The sequence below is a fragment of the Pyrgilauda ruficollis genome, unplaced genomic scaffold (assembly GCF_017590135.1).
Source record: "Pyrgilauda ruficollis isolate IOZ18807 unplaced genomic scaffold, ASM1759013v1 scaffold56, whole genome shotgun sequence".
Lineage (NCBI taxonomy): Eukaryota > Metazoa > Chordata > Aves > Passeriformes > Passeridae > Pyrgilauda > Pyrgilauda ruficollis.
Genome location: NW_024527266.1, coordinates 1,289,595 through 1,304,586, shown reverse-complemented (window position 1 = coordinate 1,304,586; position 14,992 = coordinate 1,289,595). Strand labels below are relative to the sequence as shown.

The following is a 14,992-nucleotide window of genomic DNA, read 5'->3' as shown; positions in this document are numbered from 1 at the left end:
GTCTGTATGCTTCCAATGGAGAAGTTTGCTTAACAAGGAGTTTGCTATCCTAATCTCTAAGTTAGGCTACTGTCCTTCATTTGCAGTATCACCACATTCAATCTCAAATATATATATAAGTTTTGTAAGAACAGAAAAAATATGCTGCCAAACTTACTATCATAGAGATTCTGTTTTTCCTTCAACACACCCTGAATTCAATCTACTGATTAAACAACTGACCCTTCAGAGCAACCAGGCTTAATGTCCTCACCTGTCCTCCTGCACCTCAGTTGATATTTGTTGTAAGACACTGATTTCAGTGAATCTGTCTGGAATTTGTGAAGATGTTATGTCCTTCTTTTGGCATTTCTGTACAGGTTAGTAATTAAGGCATGTTTTAGCATGCCTTTTGATACAAAACTATATAGCTAAAATGCCTACTTCCATAGGAAATCCCTACTTCTCTAATAGAGAAGTAAAGCTCTGAGAAAAGGAGGCCATGTCAGTCTAATCCCAGGGAGCATTAACATATTTGTTATACCCCCAACTTTAGCTAGAATGCTGGATAGAGACACAAAACAGCAGGAGTGCTGGGTCATTAAGGATAAAAGCTACAGGATTTTCTATAGATGGAATGTGCTGTCTCTTCTCTCTTGCATGAATGTACAGCAAATCCTGCATATTGAACATTTCAGCTCTCCACAGGCCTAAAGCACCAAGATTTGAGTCATACCATATATATTATGAGACTTGGGCAAGCTGCTTGTTCAGACCATTTGAGAAACCATATCTATCTTCAGGTTCCAGAGAGAGGGAAAAGGAGCGGAAAGGGGTAGTGTGATTGATTCCACATAACACCATAGTTCAGAAATGTGTTTCATTCCCAGTGATAAAGGAGCTTGATTCCAGTTTTGTCTTCCAAAAACGTATGCTCCAGCCACAAAATCCAGCAGCTTTTAACACCCAGTTTGACATAACTGACAGTCTGTTCTCAGGAGGAGACTCAGCAGAGCTGGAATAGTGCAGGGTTTGCAGTCTGATAAATATGCATGGGCAGCGCTGCACAGAGGGAGGCTTGTAGAATGAGTACGCAGTCCTACTCTGCAACTTCCCTGCTTTCCTTTCTTGCACATCCAGTTCCCAATTATGACAGAATTTTATAAAGCCATTGCAGGGTTAAAAAAAATTATGTCTGTGTTTAACACAAGCCAATCTCATATCACCGTGTCCTAAGAGCAGCCTCACTTTAATTGTTCCAAACCAAAAGACTAAACACTAAAAATTTATTATATTGGGTCAAATAGGCAGAATGAAGTGCAAATACTTTTGGAAACAGTGATTATAGTGGTAAGCTAAAAAGCACCTGCATTTCTTTTTCAAAATTGAAGCAGTTTCCTGTGGCTGATAAAGTTCCTTGAATCTTTTACAACTATTGGTCCAAGTTATGTTGGTGATTTTTCAATGTTTTACTCCATTTCTGAAAACTGCAAACCTTAGAGTGCTACAGAGACAGCCCACAATCCTAGTTACATATTAAAAAGATAATTTCTCTCTCTGTTCAGGTAAGTCTTAACTTGAGTAAGAGCTAAAATGGTTTTTAATGTGCCCTTTTTCAAAGTCATGCCTAACGCTGTGTTTCATTTGGAAACAAAATTAAAAACTTATACAATTATAATGTGTTTCTGGCAGTTAGGTCAGCCTGACAATTTGTAAACAATTAACCTCTCTTTTGTGCCAGCAAGTACTGTGTTGTTTTTTTCTTCTTTCCCCACTATGTCAGTCCCTCTTCTTTGCAGGAGACACTGCATTTACTTCTTTAGCTGTACTCTCCATCTATGCTACAGCAATAGTGGCATAGGAATATGGGAGCTTTGCAAGGAATGTAAACAAAACCAGACAACCAGACAAATGCTTTTTAATAGGAAGTTGTCTCTTTGCTTTAAGAAGGCTGCTTGTAACCTTAAAGTTAAGTGTATGTCTGAGCATTTTTAAGAACAGGATATGAAGCTGTGTTACAGAATGCTGTATGAATAATGAAATCTTTTTTTTTTAAACAAGTAGAATAAGGGAAAGCAAATTAAAATCTAAATTAAATTAAAAGGATGACATGTAATTTCCAAGTAAAAGTCACAAGTCAACACTGGCTGGTAATTAAAGCTTATATAATCTAATGGCTATATTCCATTGAGACCACTTTGCCTTAATGGAGTTAATTTGAGAATTCAAAACCTCTGACAGTGTTTCCAACTTTTCTGATGTGTCAGTCTATTTTGTGGGAGGTTATTCTGGCAAAAAGCATAAAGCGTGACCTGATTTCTCTGATGCATATAAATGCATCAATAATACACACTTTTTTGTTTTTTCTAGCTCTCCTAACAATAGAGGCAAAATGGAGAAAGTAATGTTTAAAAAAATTCTGCCCATGGTTTACTCTTAGTACTTCCCAAAGAAATTCTGTAAGTAAACACAAAACAAGAAGATCCATGAGTGATGCAGCAAGTGTGTATTTAAACTCTTTCTAATAGTTTGGGGAGTATTTTCACCAATACTGGGTGTGAAGTGGTATAAAAACATCTTGAAGATTTTTACATTAAAATGTTTCCTCATATGAGAGAGGGATTGTCACATGGGCATTAGGAGAAAAAGTTTTCCAAACTGCCTTTATAATTTCTGTTTGAATTTCTTGTAACCATTTGTTACAGATATAAAAGGTCCTACCTTGTTGTGCTTCCCTTAATAAAGTATAGGTTTTGGAAATAAACCTCATGGGCTACTGACCTTTTTATATTCTTAGAAAATAAAATTCCTCTGTTGCAGGGAGAGAGCTGTGTAACCAAGCAGACAAGGTGTTGCCTTTTGAATTACTAACAATTGGCCTATGGAATAGTGCAGAACGGAAGAGCCTTGGTTCACTACTCCCTTTTTCAATTGTAGATTTCTGTATTTAACTCTGTGACAGTGGCTATTTGAAAAGAAAGGGCCATAAATGCTTGAGCAAGCAGATCATAAATCTGATGAAGAATAAGAAGTTTTGAAATGCAAGAATAAGACATCATGATAAGACGAAATGTAGAGAAATGGGTAGCTTGGAATAGACTTCTAAATTCATGGCCTGACTTTTAAAAAATTGACTTCTCTTCATTTTCATAACTTTATAGGACCTCAGCAATTTTGAAAATGAGGGCATTCATTCAAACTCCTATATTTAGGTCTAAGAGCCTATATTTAAGCAACCATGCTTGAAAATCTTGGCTAGAATCTCCCTTTGTTCACTTTTGAGGAAAGTAATTTAGGAAAATAAATGTGTGCTCTTTACATATGGTTTACTTTGTCAGATAGTGTTCTGATTTTAAGATAAGTGGAAATAAGTTAATATAGGAAGATTTGCAGTTTTCTGAACAGAGTACTTAGAACCTTAAGTTTCCACTTGATGGGAAATAGCCATATTTTGGAACTACATTTGACCATGTTAAGACATTAATGCATCAGCACTTTCCATGTAGCAGAAACTGTGAAAAGTTATAGTTGGTAGAAATTCAAATGTTCAGAATCATTGAAGTAAATAAGATTAAGTGTTTCTGGACCTTGTGAGAAATTCTATGGCTGTTTCAATACCTGCTTCTGCAGTAAGGAATCTGGAAGACTTGGGGCTCAGAGTTCTGAAACCTGGGATGCTAGAAACATTTAGTCCCAAACAGATTAATTCACATGAATACTGGGAATTTTCCAAAACCTATAAGTTTTGTGGGAGAAGTTTATCAGTTGCCATATATTGACACATGTTATTCCATAGTTGAATATACTGTTCCCGTTACAGTATAGTGATTTCTATCAGTACAAGATACAACCAGCCTTTGTGTGTGTTTTTTAGTTCTCTTGATGTGCCCAGTGGACAACGAGCAAAATGTTCAAGTTTAATGAAATTCAGCTTTCAGTGGAATCCTTCACAATATCCTGATTGCCATCCCCAGTTCTTTGAGCCGGTGATTCACTCATGTTGTCAGATAGTCATGACATCCCTTTCATGTATCTCTTGAGAAAGATTTCTCATCTTGCAGAATCTCTTCTGTATCTTCTATAATGAATGTTGGTTGATCTTCAAGCTTCTGAAAACTTGTTTCTTAAACACTTTGAAGCAATCCATATCTTTAAGGTTTCGCATATTGCAGACAGCAGAAGAGGTGAAAGATGTCATCTGTGTGTGTGCCAGTCTAGTTACCTTCAGAAGGTCTTCCAGCTTTGAGGCAGTGCACTGTTGGCTTCCAGCCCCATGCTAAACCTCACATTTCACAGAACTGAAATCTCTGGAGTAAAATTATCTGTGGCTGATGCACATTTAGTTGTAGATGTCATCAGGTCACTATACTGTTTTGGGGATATATTTTTGTGAGTGATAATCTTTTGCTTTGCCTCTGACACACACTTTCCTTCCAGCTGAATCTTTACCATGAGGCTAACAACTTGAAAGAGATTTCTGTGTGGGAGTACATCTATCCTTTTTTCTTTCTCCCAGTAGGAGATGAACTAAAGTAAATGTCACCCACTTGTTCCCATATAAGTTTCATACACTCTGGGTCATTCAGAAAAATATAAACTGCTACTGAACATTGAGTGTCTTTGTATCAGGTTATTTCTTTTCAACTAGTGTGTTTCATCTTGAAATATTTTATATAAGTTACGTTTAACTAAATGATCATTTGAAAGAAAGATGGAGCTTTTTTTTTTTTTAACTGATTTTTTACTCTTATTCTACTTTAGAATTTAAGATAAATAACCCCAGAATAAAAGAAGGCAAGGAAATTACTGAAGAACAGCAGCTGGGAAATAGTCCTACCAGAATCCAGACTCTGCCCCTCCTTAGCAGAGGGAGCTATGTGGGATGTGTATGTTGATATTGAACATTTATTTGTCTTGAGATACTGCTTTGCCTGTACCCAAAGCCATCGGTGTTGTACTTTGTTTCTCTTGGCCTTGTCTCTACTAATGAGATGTATTTCCTGATCACTGCTATTTCCTGATTTTTTTCTTGGCAAGGTGCCTGGTTACTGCGGAATCTGCATGAGCCAGGATGTCCTCTTCTACTCTCCTGCTGGGCTGGTGAAGCAAATGTAATTGCTGTGATTCCTTTAGCTTGGTAATGGGACACTCAGCAGCTGGCAGCTTGTGCCTTTTCCTCTCTCCTCCTCCCTCCAGGACAAGCTAGAGATTGAAAGACCCTTGTCTTTTGAAAAGTGTGTTGTGCTTCAGTGTTTTGGATATCGTTTTAAGGATCGTTTAAGGATCCGTTTAAGGATCAGCTGTGAGTTTGTTCTGCCATCATGATTCTCTCATATATAAGGCTTATACCCAGCCCTTTTCTACTTTTCCTGCAAGCACATAATGTGATCCACAGTGTCCTTGAAGCCAATGTAGCAGCTTCACTGGCAGCCCCAAGCGCTGGTTTGGGTCTGCAAAATCCAGTGATACATTGCTTCTCACAAAAATCTCCTCTTTCTGCTGAGGGGTCTGTTAAAATACTATGAACAATTATGCATATTTTTACGTTTTCCTGTGGACTTTGTTCAGTGGGAGGCAGTATTATTCATCAAAGCAAGAAGAGAAGCATTAAAAGGAAGGCACACATTTTTCATTAATGGAGAAAAAATAACCTTCATTTTTTGGGTTAAGCCCAAAAATGTAATGGAAGTATATTGGGCTGAACTAACATAGTTCTCCTCACTTCTCATTCACACTGAAGAATGTAGTAGCATCACTTGTCTTCCGCTTTAATCAACATCTGAAACGAAATACTTTTCTTGTTAGATGAAAAATACCAATTAACAAGTACACTCATTTAGCTTTACAAATTCCATAGAAATGATAATCCACTATTCCACTCTAGGGATCAAAGAAAGGTTGATCCCATGCTGAAGTCTAAAGAAGCCATTTTTCTTCTTAGTAGTTTTTTCAAAAGTCTGTCCTTTTCTGCTGACAGAGAAAGTTGCTAAGTTAGGGTCAAGCATGGAAGACTACAATTTGTGACTAACTTCCACTAGTCAGTAGGTTTCCTGCTACAGAAATTAAGATCAAATTTTGTTGCTTACTGTCCCCCAAAAAGGGAGGGAGGTTAAGGGAATTAAACAAGATATTTATAATGTCTAAGTTCACATTAGTATAGAGAAACCTATGCACTTTGTCAGGGCTTTCCACTCTTGCTGATACTAGCTTCACCTGTCTTGTTTAGAAGCTTTTCAGTTAGCCCAAGTCCTGTAATTACAGAGGTGAACCCAGATCTGGTGTTTTGAAGTAAAATGTTTCCTTTCCTCCCGCCTTTCTTTAACCATTAGGAAAAAGGAAGTGGTGAGACTTGCAATCTCCATTTTGTTTACTATGCCAGTGAAGAGCTAGAAGGCACTCACCTGAAACATCTAATTTTGGGTTCCTGTGGGACAGCTGTTGGTTCCCCAAGACTGCTTTGTGGAAAACTTCTATGTAAACTCAAGGGTCCCAGAATTTCACCTCATCCAAATTGTTATATTTAACCTAAGACAGTCTTCTTAACACAAAGATAAATTACCAGGTTCACCTAGAAACTGAAACAATCATTTCCAAAGCTCAAGTCTCCAAAGAGATATTAACTTGGCCTTTTTTTAAGGATCTGGTGCACGAAACAAGACTCTTAGGTGTTATAAATCATCCCATTCTGCTGAATGGATGAACATACAGATCAAAGGATCTGTATGTTCGTAGCCATCCAGAAACTGACTGAGTATTGTGTTGTGGTCATGTGTATTCAAATTGTGTCTCAGCATTTTGGCCACAGAGCAGACTCCACCAGACATGCTGCATGCTCAAAACTCAACATTGTAGAAAAGCACAGATAAAGCTTTGTAAATTCTGGTGTTGTCCTTTAAGAACAGGAATTAGAAACCTTTGAACTAACGTGTTTCTCTCCCTTCTCATATCAGGCGAAACCCACTCCACTTCCACCTCATCGCAGATGCAATTGCCAAGCAGATCCTGGCAACTCTGTTCCAGACATGGATGGTCCCCGCTGTGCGCATAGACTTCTATGATGCAGATGAGCTCAAGGTAAAGACACGCAGACACAGGTGTCAGTCACACACTTCTGATTTGATGTCACCTGTTTATTCCTCATCTCCCTTGACTGGTGAATTGCAGGGGAGCTACTGCCTAAAAATATTCTCCCTGATGACACCTAATTCTAACTGACGTGATTCTAACCCCGATTACACGTAACTGGATGATGCTTAGTGGCTGAAATCAGTGCAGTTTCTCTGGAATGAGAGCAGCTAATGAAATATTTTGTCTAACACCTTAGAATTTTACCTGCTAGCAAGAGGATTCTGGCTGTCCATCTGATCACACTATGTTTTTTAAGGATACTTCTTCCTAGTAGAAATGGTGGAATCTTAAGTATCTTGCTCAATAAGGCCAAGTCTGTTACTGAAAACACTCAGCTGCCCTGCATTCCTCAAGCACAGATGTGTGAAACCCTATGTACACACATTTTAACAAGGTAGCATTAGTACAATAGCTACCTTTTTTATCTGGATGCCCTTCCAAAAGGAGTGATTATGAAAAGAGTTCAATCAGTGAGGGGGTGGGGGGGAAATCACTTGCTCAAAGTAATTATCTTTTCATACTTAAAAAGTTTAAATCAGAACATGGAGGCACAACATTGATTTTGAGCTGTATGTTTTTTTACAAAAAAGGAGGTAGAATGAAATATTCAGACTTCAGCATTTGAAGTTGGTGGCAGTAATTTGTATGACTTACCAGACTGTTTTGAACAGGACCCTGAAACAAGGAAGAAAACCAAAATTTAGCAAATTGCTGTACTTGTTAAGGGGGAAATTCAAAGCACACCACTTTGTGAAATATTGAATACAAAAAGCTTTAGAAAGGGATGGAAAAGGGAAAAAAGTGATTCTTGAGAAACATGCTTTGTTTCTGTTTTTATTTTTCATTGGTTCTTCTACATGAAGCCATAAGCTGATATTAACCTAATCAGCCAGAGATCTTCCTTCTGTTCTTTATAACTTCATAGCAAGGAGGAGGTTTTTTCCTATCAGTATTGTACGTGTCTATGTTACATGTGCTTTTCTGCAAATTGTAGGGTTTTTAATTAGCCTCTCAGCTGGCAAAGACAGACTTCTTAGTGTTTTCCTTCTGGTCATTTGGGTATGGTCCAATCTAGTTAAGTAAATAATAACCAAGAGAGCTTACTTGTGATCCCCAAATTTCTGATTTATAGGCAAAACACTGAGTAGATAAGAGACTACAGAGCTAAACTGTTTTGTCCCTCCCTCTTCACTCAGCCTTAATTTTTTATATGACTGATGACCTAAATCAACACTAGACTATGTTGCATGTAACCCACAGGCTTTAGGTTGAGGACCACTTTCTAGCTGGATGCAGGTATTGATGCACAAGTAGGTCTTTCCAGGTTTGCCCCTCTTGGTCAGAGCTCATCATTCTCCATACCAAGCAATTTCCCTGATTTCAGTGGCCAGAAAAACACAGTATACAGTACTGAGCATAGGAGAATGTGACAGACACTGCCATAGGAGAGCAAAGAGTTAGAAATGTAAACAGAGTTTTAAAAAGCCAGGAATGATGCTGGCTCATATCCAGATCATTCTGCAGGTTTTAGCAAAGACAACAGAGGAGCTGTTTACAGACAGCTGTAGGAGCTCATCTCATTTGTTTCTTATGTAGCCCCTAGAGAGGATTTAATGATTGGTTTGGGTTCATGTATTTCACCTGCACTCTTGGGAGCTGTATTATGCTGCCTGGTGTTAAGAAAACATAGAGCTGATACTGGATGTTTACTAGAAAGCCTGTCTTTCTCTGAAGTGATCTATGGATTCACTGTTACAGTATGTACTATGTTTCAGTTTAAATGACCCTCCACAGTTCTTTTTTAAACCTGCAATCAATACCAGTTTCTGACTTTTAAAAGGGTTTAAACTGAGTAATGGCATGAGAGCTTTCTGCTTAGCTTTCATTCACCAATGTTCAGTTGTTTTGGAACTACATTTTACTACATTCTACATTTTAGCTGCTGCAGAAAACATTTTATTTCACGTTTGGTTTTTTCCCATTGGATGTGTATGAGCTTCCAGCCTCTTCCTTCTAATGCAGCAGGAGCCAGCATGTGAGATTAAGCCCTTAAGTCCTGGGAAAAGTCCTGCTTCTGCTCTTGTTCCTGCTCAAACAGTGGACGAGAGCACATAATACTAGATCCTCCATAAATAGTATGGATGCTTTTTTGTTTTCAAGTAGCTATTTAGAATTCAGGCAACAGTTTCCAGTAGCATATTAATTTTTTAAAAGGCAGAATTTGGAGACTAAAGTATTTGGTATTTGGCAGTGCTCCTTAACATATCCTGCAGCTCTTAAAATACATGCTGTTTAGCTTAGAGTTAGAGCAACCGGTGTCCTAAAGAAAGGCACAGAAAATTAATCTTGGCTGTGGCTGTTGTTTTCTCTCAGGTTTTAGAGGCAAACTGGACACTTCACTGCAAGAAAGGGGAGACAAGATACCACAGATTATATCAGAATTTCTAGGCCAGCAAACTAACATATCTACTTTGCGGCTGTGAATTAAGCACGTCAGCTGTTCCTTTTAAAACTTAGAGAAGACTTATTTTTCCTTTTGCAAGGTGGCACATTCCTGTTGCACCACAAAGAACCTAGGTTCATTCTCTCCCTAGAAGCAGATGCTGCCAAACTACCAGCAGCCTGCTTGGAAGAGGGATGGAGCACAGGAAAGAACAGCCAGGGAAAGGTATCTCTTTGCTTGGGGTACATGATAAGGGATGGGATAGAAGAGGAGGAGACTTAACTGTGGAGCTGAGCCAAAATAACAGCATTTCCAGGAAAAGGCTCAGACACAGTTGAGGTAGCAGCTTGCTGGATGTATTTCTTTAAACCAGTTAGTTTGAAGATTTTCACAGCCAGTTCTAGTAAGACGCTTGTAACCTTCTCCAACATAACTTGGCCTGTCTCCTCACGGCCTTGCCAATAACCTCAAGGGAGATAGATGGGTACTTAAAAGCTCTCCCTCAACTTACGAGCTGTTTGGATTTGGAACTCTCTCCCATTAACTGAACTTGCTACGTGCAGTCAGTAATCAGCAGTAAGCGTCCTTGAAGTGTGGGCTGCTGATAATGTTGCCAGTAATTTTTGAACTATTCCACAGCTACATACTTCATTCTTGCTCTACTCAGTGTGGCCCACACATAACTCTTCTAAATTTATGTGGTCACATATGGCTGTGACTGCAAACTGGGAAGTTACTTGGCAATGTAAATTCACTTTATATGATCACTTTAGTTGTGTTAGTCAGCTTTGGTCCTAATGCACAGATGTTTCTATTACAGCAATGCATCCCACAAAATAACTGGAAACTGAAAATGGTCTTCTTTGAGGATTAAATAAAAGAAAAAAATACTTGGGAAACATTAATCTATTACAGCTGTGATTTGCAAATATCAGGCTGCAGGGTTTTGTGGTTTTTTCAGTTCAGTCTTACATGAAGAAACTTCAGAACAAACTGTTGAAGGTGTGCAGCTTGGGCACTTGGCTTCTGTACTTCATTGTTAAACATGGAATCTTGTGTCAGTTCACTCACAGGGAAACACAGGCATTAAATCCTTTGTGATCTGCACTGCCCCAGAGCAGAAGGAGCTGCCGATAAGGCAGAACTGTATGTGAGGGGTGGAATACAGATGAAGTGAGTTTGTTTCCCAGATGTTGCCTGACACACTGATGACAACATCAGGTGAACTGAAGAAGGCAGACTGTGGAATGAGCAGTTGCCTGCTCTGCTGTGAATAAATGGCCTAAATACGTAGTCTTTTAATCATGATAGAGCAGAAAAGCCATCTCCTTTAAATAGTTTAGCCCACATGTGCTGCAATTGATTTATGGACTTGAAGACATGGTGAATAGTTTTTTGTAGTAGATGAACATTTGATCTGAAAGAGAAATGTGAAAAGCTCAATTCTTTGCTATTTATATAGACAATATTCCAGCTTTTACCGTTCCCAGTAAACACAAATCTGAGTACCAGTGCTGCATTAGGTGATTTCCTGTCAGAAATGTTGACATCTGCACACTCAGTCAAAATCAGTGGTCTGATCCAGCACAATCAAATTCAGGTAGTGCATGGCATAAAGATCACCTATCTTTGGGCATTCACTGCAGTATGAGATGAGTTACTTCTTAGCCACTTTCATCTGAACTTTAAAGACAGTTCACTAGGTCAGATATTGACATCATTTAGACAGACATCATAAAATACTCTGAGTTAGAAGGGACCCAATAGGATCATCGAGTCCAGCTCATAAATGAAGGGTCCTTACAGAGATTGAACTCATGACCTTGGTGTTATTAGCACCACGCTTTAGCCAACTGAGCTAATGGGCAAGGGCTATGGGACTTAAGCAGAAAAATAAAATTTAATTTTTTAATTAGGATTGTAGTGTAGTTGGTTCTCAGGGCAGTGCCTGTGTGCACCCCTAGTGCACTTAAATTTCCACAGTGGTCCAGGCTTGTTGTCTGCACAGAGGAGATAAAGGACTGGTTTGAGACAGCAGCCCAAGTTGAAACAAGGTGATTGATGGAACTGCTGGCACAAGAAGTATTTGACAGCTTGTTACAGGAGTGATCCTGGTGGGAATTTCAAACAATTCTTGAGATTTTCCAGGCAGACCCTGCTGTGCCTAGACCAATTTGTATGCTTAGGCATGTCGATTAACATCCTGGGCAAAGAATCTGGCTGTCCCAGATATTCACAGGCAGTTCCTGCTGCAAAGTTAATCAATTTTACAAGAGTAAGACAATCAATAGGAACAGTTCCCACATGTGTAGAAATGATTATGTAGGACAGTCTATTGTACATACTTTAGATAGTTAGGAACTGTTTTGTACATAGGTTAGGGTGATCTATAGACACATTATACATATCTTGCAGCGGTCAGGTAGGACCATGGGTTAGCTGGGTTACAAAAATTGTAGAGACACATGTTTTAGAGAGTCTCACCCAATCCAGCTAAGATGACCCTGTAAGAACCCCTGCTATGAAGACTCCCTTTACCATCTAGACAGCAAGCGAGTGTCCTGTCTGGCGCATTGCATTGTCCATGCAAAAATTACTGTCGGCCAAAATCCCAATAATGTTAGTTATTTTAAAGAATGCTCAGTATGTGAATGTCTTTGCAGCAAATTGCACCAAAAGCAACTCAAATGCCGTGGAATCTTTGCATACCAGCAGAAGCTCTTTCAAAGAATGATAATAGTGATAGGGCTGTATGTATTGTAATATTGCACTATACCAATTTTGGAAGCATGATCAAGCAAATACTTCTAACAGAATGGCAGCTACCACCTTCTGAGCGTGGGAGAGAGGGATTCTGATTGGCAGTTGGGAAGATATGAGAGAGTATTTGATGAACAGATTATTAGCTTGGTTGTTTTCACATCAATTTAAGAGGGTTACAACAATAGCAGTGTTGATAAAGTCTTGAACAATAAAATTAGTCAGCATTCTCCTGCCTTCCATCATCTTCCTAGTCAAGAAGTTCCACTGGATGTTACAGCCACCTATAACAGTCTGTCTCACAGTAATAGTGAGTGACCCCTAAACTATCACGGATTGTGAGTATTTGCATTGCACTGCATGCAGATTATATATTGTTAAGGGCAGTGCAGGGTTGTTTATCTGTTACGTAGTTCACTGCGTGCCTCAGAGGCGAACACACAAAGTTACAAAGCAGAAGTATGCTACTTCCCTTCATTTCTTTTCCACTTCATATACAAGATCTAATTGCTATTAATGCAACACAGAATGAGAAACCTAGCATCTGTTTATGTTTACATTCATTTACACAGCAGTAAGTATTATAAGTTACAGTGTTTCTATGGCACTGAGGTTTTGATCTAAAACTGTCACATGTTATGGGGGGCTTGCAGTGCTCCTGCATTTCACCAGCCTTTTGTCTTTCTGTAAACTGGCCTACTGCACATGTCAGTGAGATTATAGGCATTGACTGCTATTGCTTCCTGTCTTTTCCCTCTTTATTATTTTTAAATATGCAAATCCAGGATTTTGGAAAATAAAGTCTACAATCGAAACATTTTACATATTTGTGTAACTTTTATGGCTTATTTTTAGATTTGAATTTCTTCTTTATAATTGAGATTTTATTTGCTAATGGACATACTGAATACTAGAGGCCTGAAGTCTCAGGTGATAAAAGATGCTTGTGGTTGTGACACAATGCTACCATGTTAAGAACAGAGTCTTTTATCCATGATTTTCAGTACAGATGACTGGAAATTAACAGATCTGGTTTTGTAAGCCAAGGTATTTTTCTTCAGACTGTTTGGGAGGAAATTAGTATCCACCAAGAAACAGATAGCAATTCAAACTCCCCAGCACAGTGGAACCTTTGTGAAGTATGCCTCGTGTGTTACATTGTGCAGTGCTTCTACTGCTATTCAAGAATAAAGCCTCGTGTCTGACTTTGTAAACCCCTTGTACTTTCCTGCTGTTGCTGGTGCTTTGAAAAAGCATCTTTGTTGGTTTTATAATTTAGTTCTAATTGCTGTGGGCCTCTCTGTAGTTCCACCTTTTTCTTGATTCTAGGGAAAAGCAGTACAGCTGTTCTGTGTCCACCAGGAAGGTGGGGTAGCTGCTCTATGTAACATATGTGGAGTGAGGACTAAGGAGCCAACTCTCTTCCTCTTAAAATCACCCACATTTGTATCATAGTAGCTGACTGTGACATTTCAACAGCAAGGATTTTTGTTTGGCATTCAGCTTCTTAAACATTGCTCATTACAGCAACATGTGCTGCACCTCCGGGGAAGGCAATTTTAGCAGAGAATGAGAAAAAGATGAATAACTTCACATGAGATTTTCCAAAAATTATTCAATCTGACAGAAATTAAAAAGTGTGCCCTGAAAAAGCCTAAAAAAGACACAACATCTTAGACTAACTTGGGCAGCTGTCGCTTGTTCCATGCATCCACATTACAACAGCTGCTTTCTCAGAACATTATCATCCTCTTATGAGAAATGAGAGCATTTTGCTGTCCTAACCTTGGATATACAGAAGTTATTTGAACATTTTGATCTGCATGAAGGGTATGGGTTGTGTATCTCCTGTACTTGCTAGGGAGAGTTAATGGTCATCCTGTGCTCCAGTACAATTTCTTTCTTTGGCACCTGCAGGTAGAAAACTGGGAAGACATATAATGGCTATGGTTAGATGGTCTTAGCTCTTCATGGCTTTTCACTTGCTCACATGGACACCTCCCTGTCAAAGGGCATTCAGTTATTTGCAGAAGAACAGCAGTGACTGCTCAAGGCATTCCTAGTGAGGATCAGTATTGATGTGAGCATTTTATCAAAATGTTTAATGAGCCTCGCTTCTAGAATTACAAAGAACTGTATATGTATTTCCATGTCTGATTGATAAGCTGAAAAATATAGGAAACTGCAAGGACTCCAAGAATATTCTTGATTCACAACCAGGGAGCTGAAATGGTTAGATTTCCTCATTTGTAAATTATGTTGGCTTATTTGTGGTGTTGGCTTATTTCTGAGAAACAAGTGGGATTCAGCAAAGTGTTGGGCAGCAGATCAGATGTGAGCTACTTCCCATGCAGCAGTTCACCAGGCAGTGTAGGCACCAAGTATTCTGAAGGACTGGGGCTGAAATAGTCATTCTTGTGGAGAAAAATGATCTTCACCTTGTCTGGGCACATCTTTTTGTGTGACAAGTTTTCACAGCAGTGAAAATGACAAAGTCATGCTGTGTGCCAGGCACAGCACAAGCACATGCTGGAGTCACTCTTTTCATAGGTGTGAAACCATCTCAGTCCAGGTAAGGGTGTCCAGGCTGATTTTGTCTCAATACTTGCTTTGAAGGGGGGGGGGGGGGGGGGATGGATATGTAATAACATTGTTAATGAAATGCTATTGACATCACCTTTT

The 14,992-nt window shown here is 39.0% G+C and overlaps 1 protein-coding gene across 4 annotated transcripts in view; it reads left to right on the top strand.

Annotated features, from left to right (window-relative positions):
• The window catches only part of LARGE1 (LARGE xylosyl- and glucuronyltransferase 1), a 279,159-nt gene that overhangs the window by 141,553 nt on the left and 122,614 nt on the right, over window positions 1-14,992 (top strand). For all 4 annotated transcript variants that reach the window (XM_041481415.1, XM_041481417.1, XM_041481414.1 and 1 more), the window contains one exon: window positions 6,930-7,053. In XM_041481415.1, the coding sequence (XP_041337349.1) occupies window positions 6,930-7,053 (124 nt within the window). The remainder of the gene's footprint in view (window positions 1-6,929; window positions 7,054-14,992) is intronic.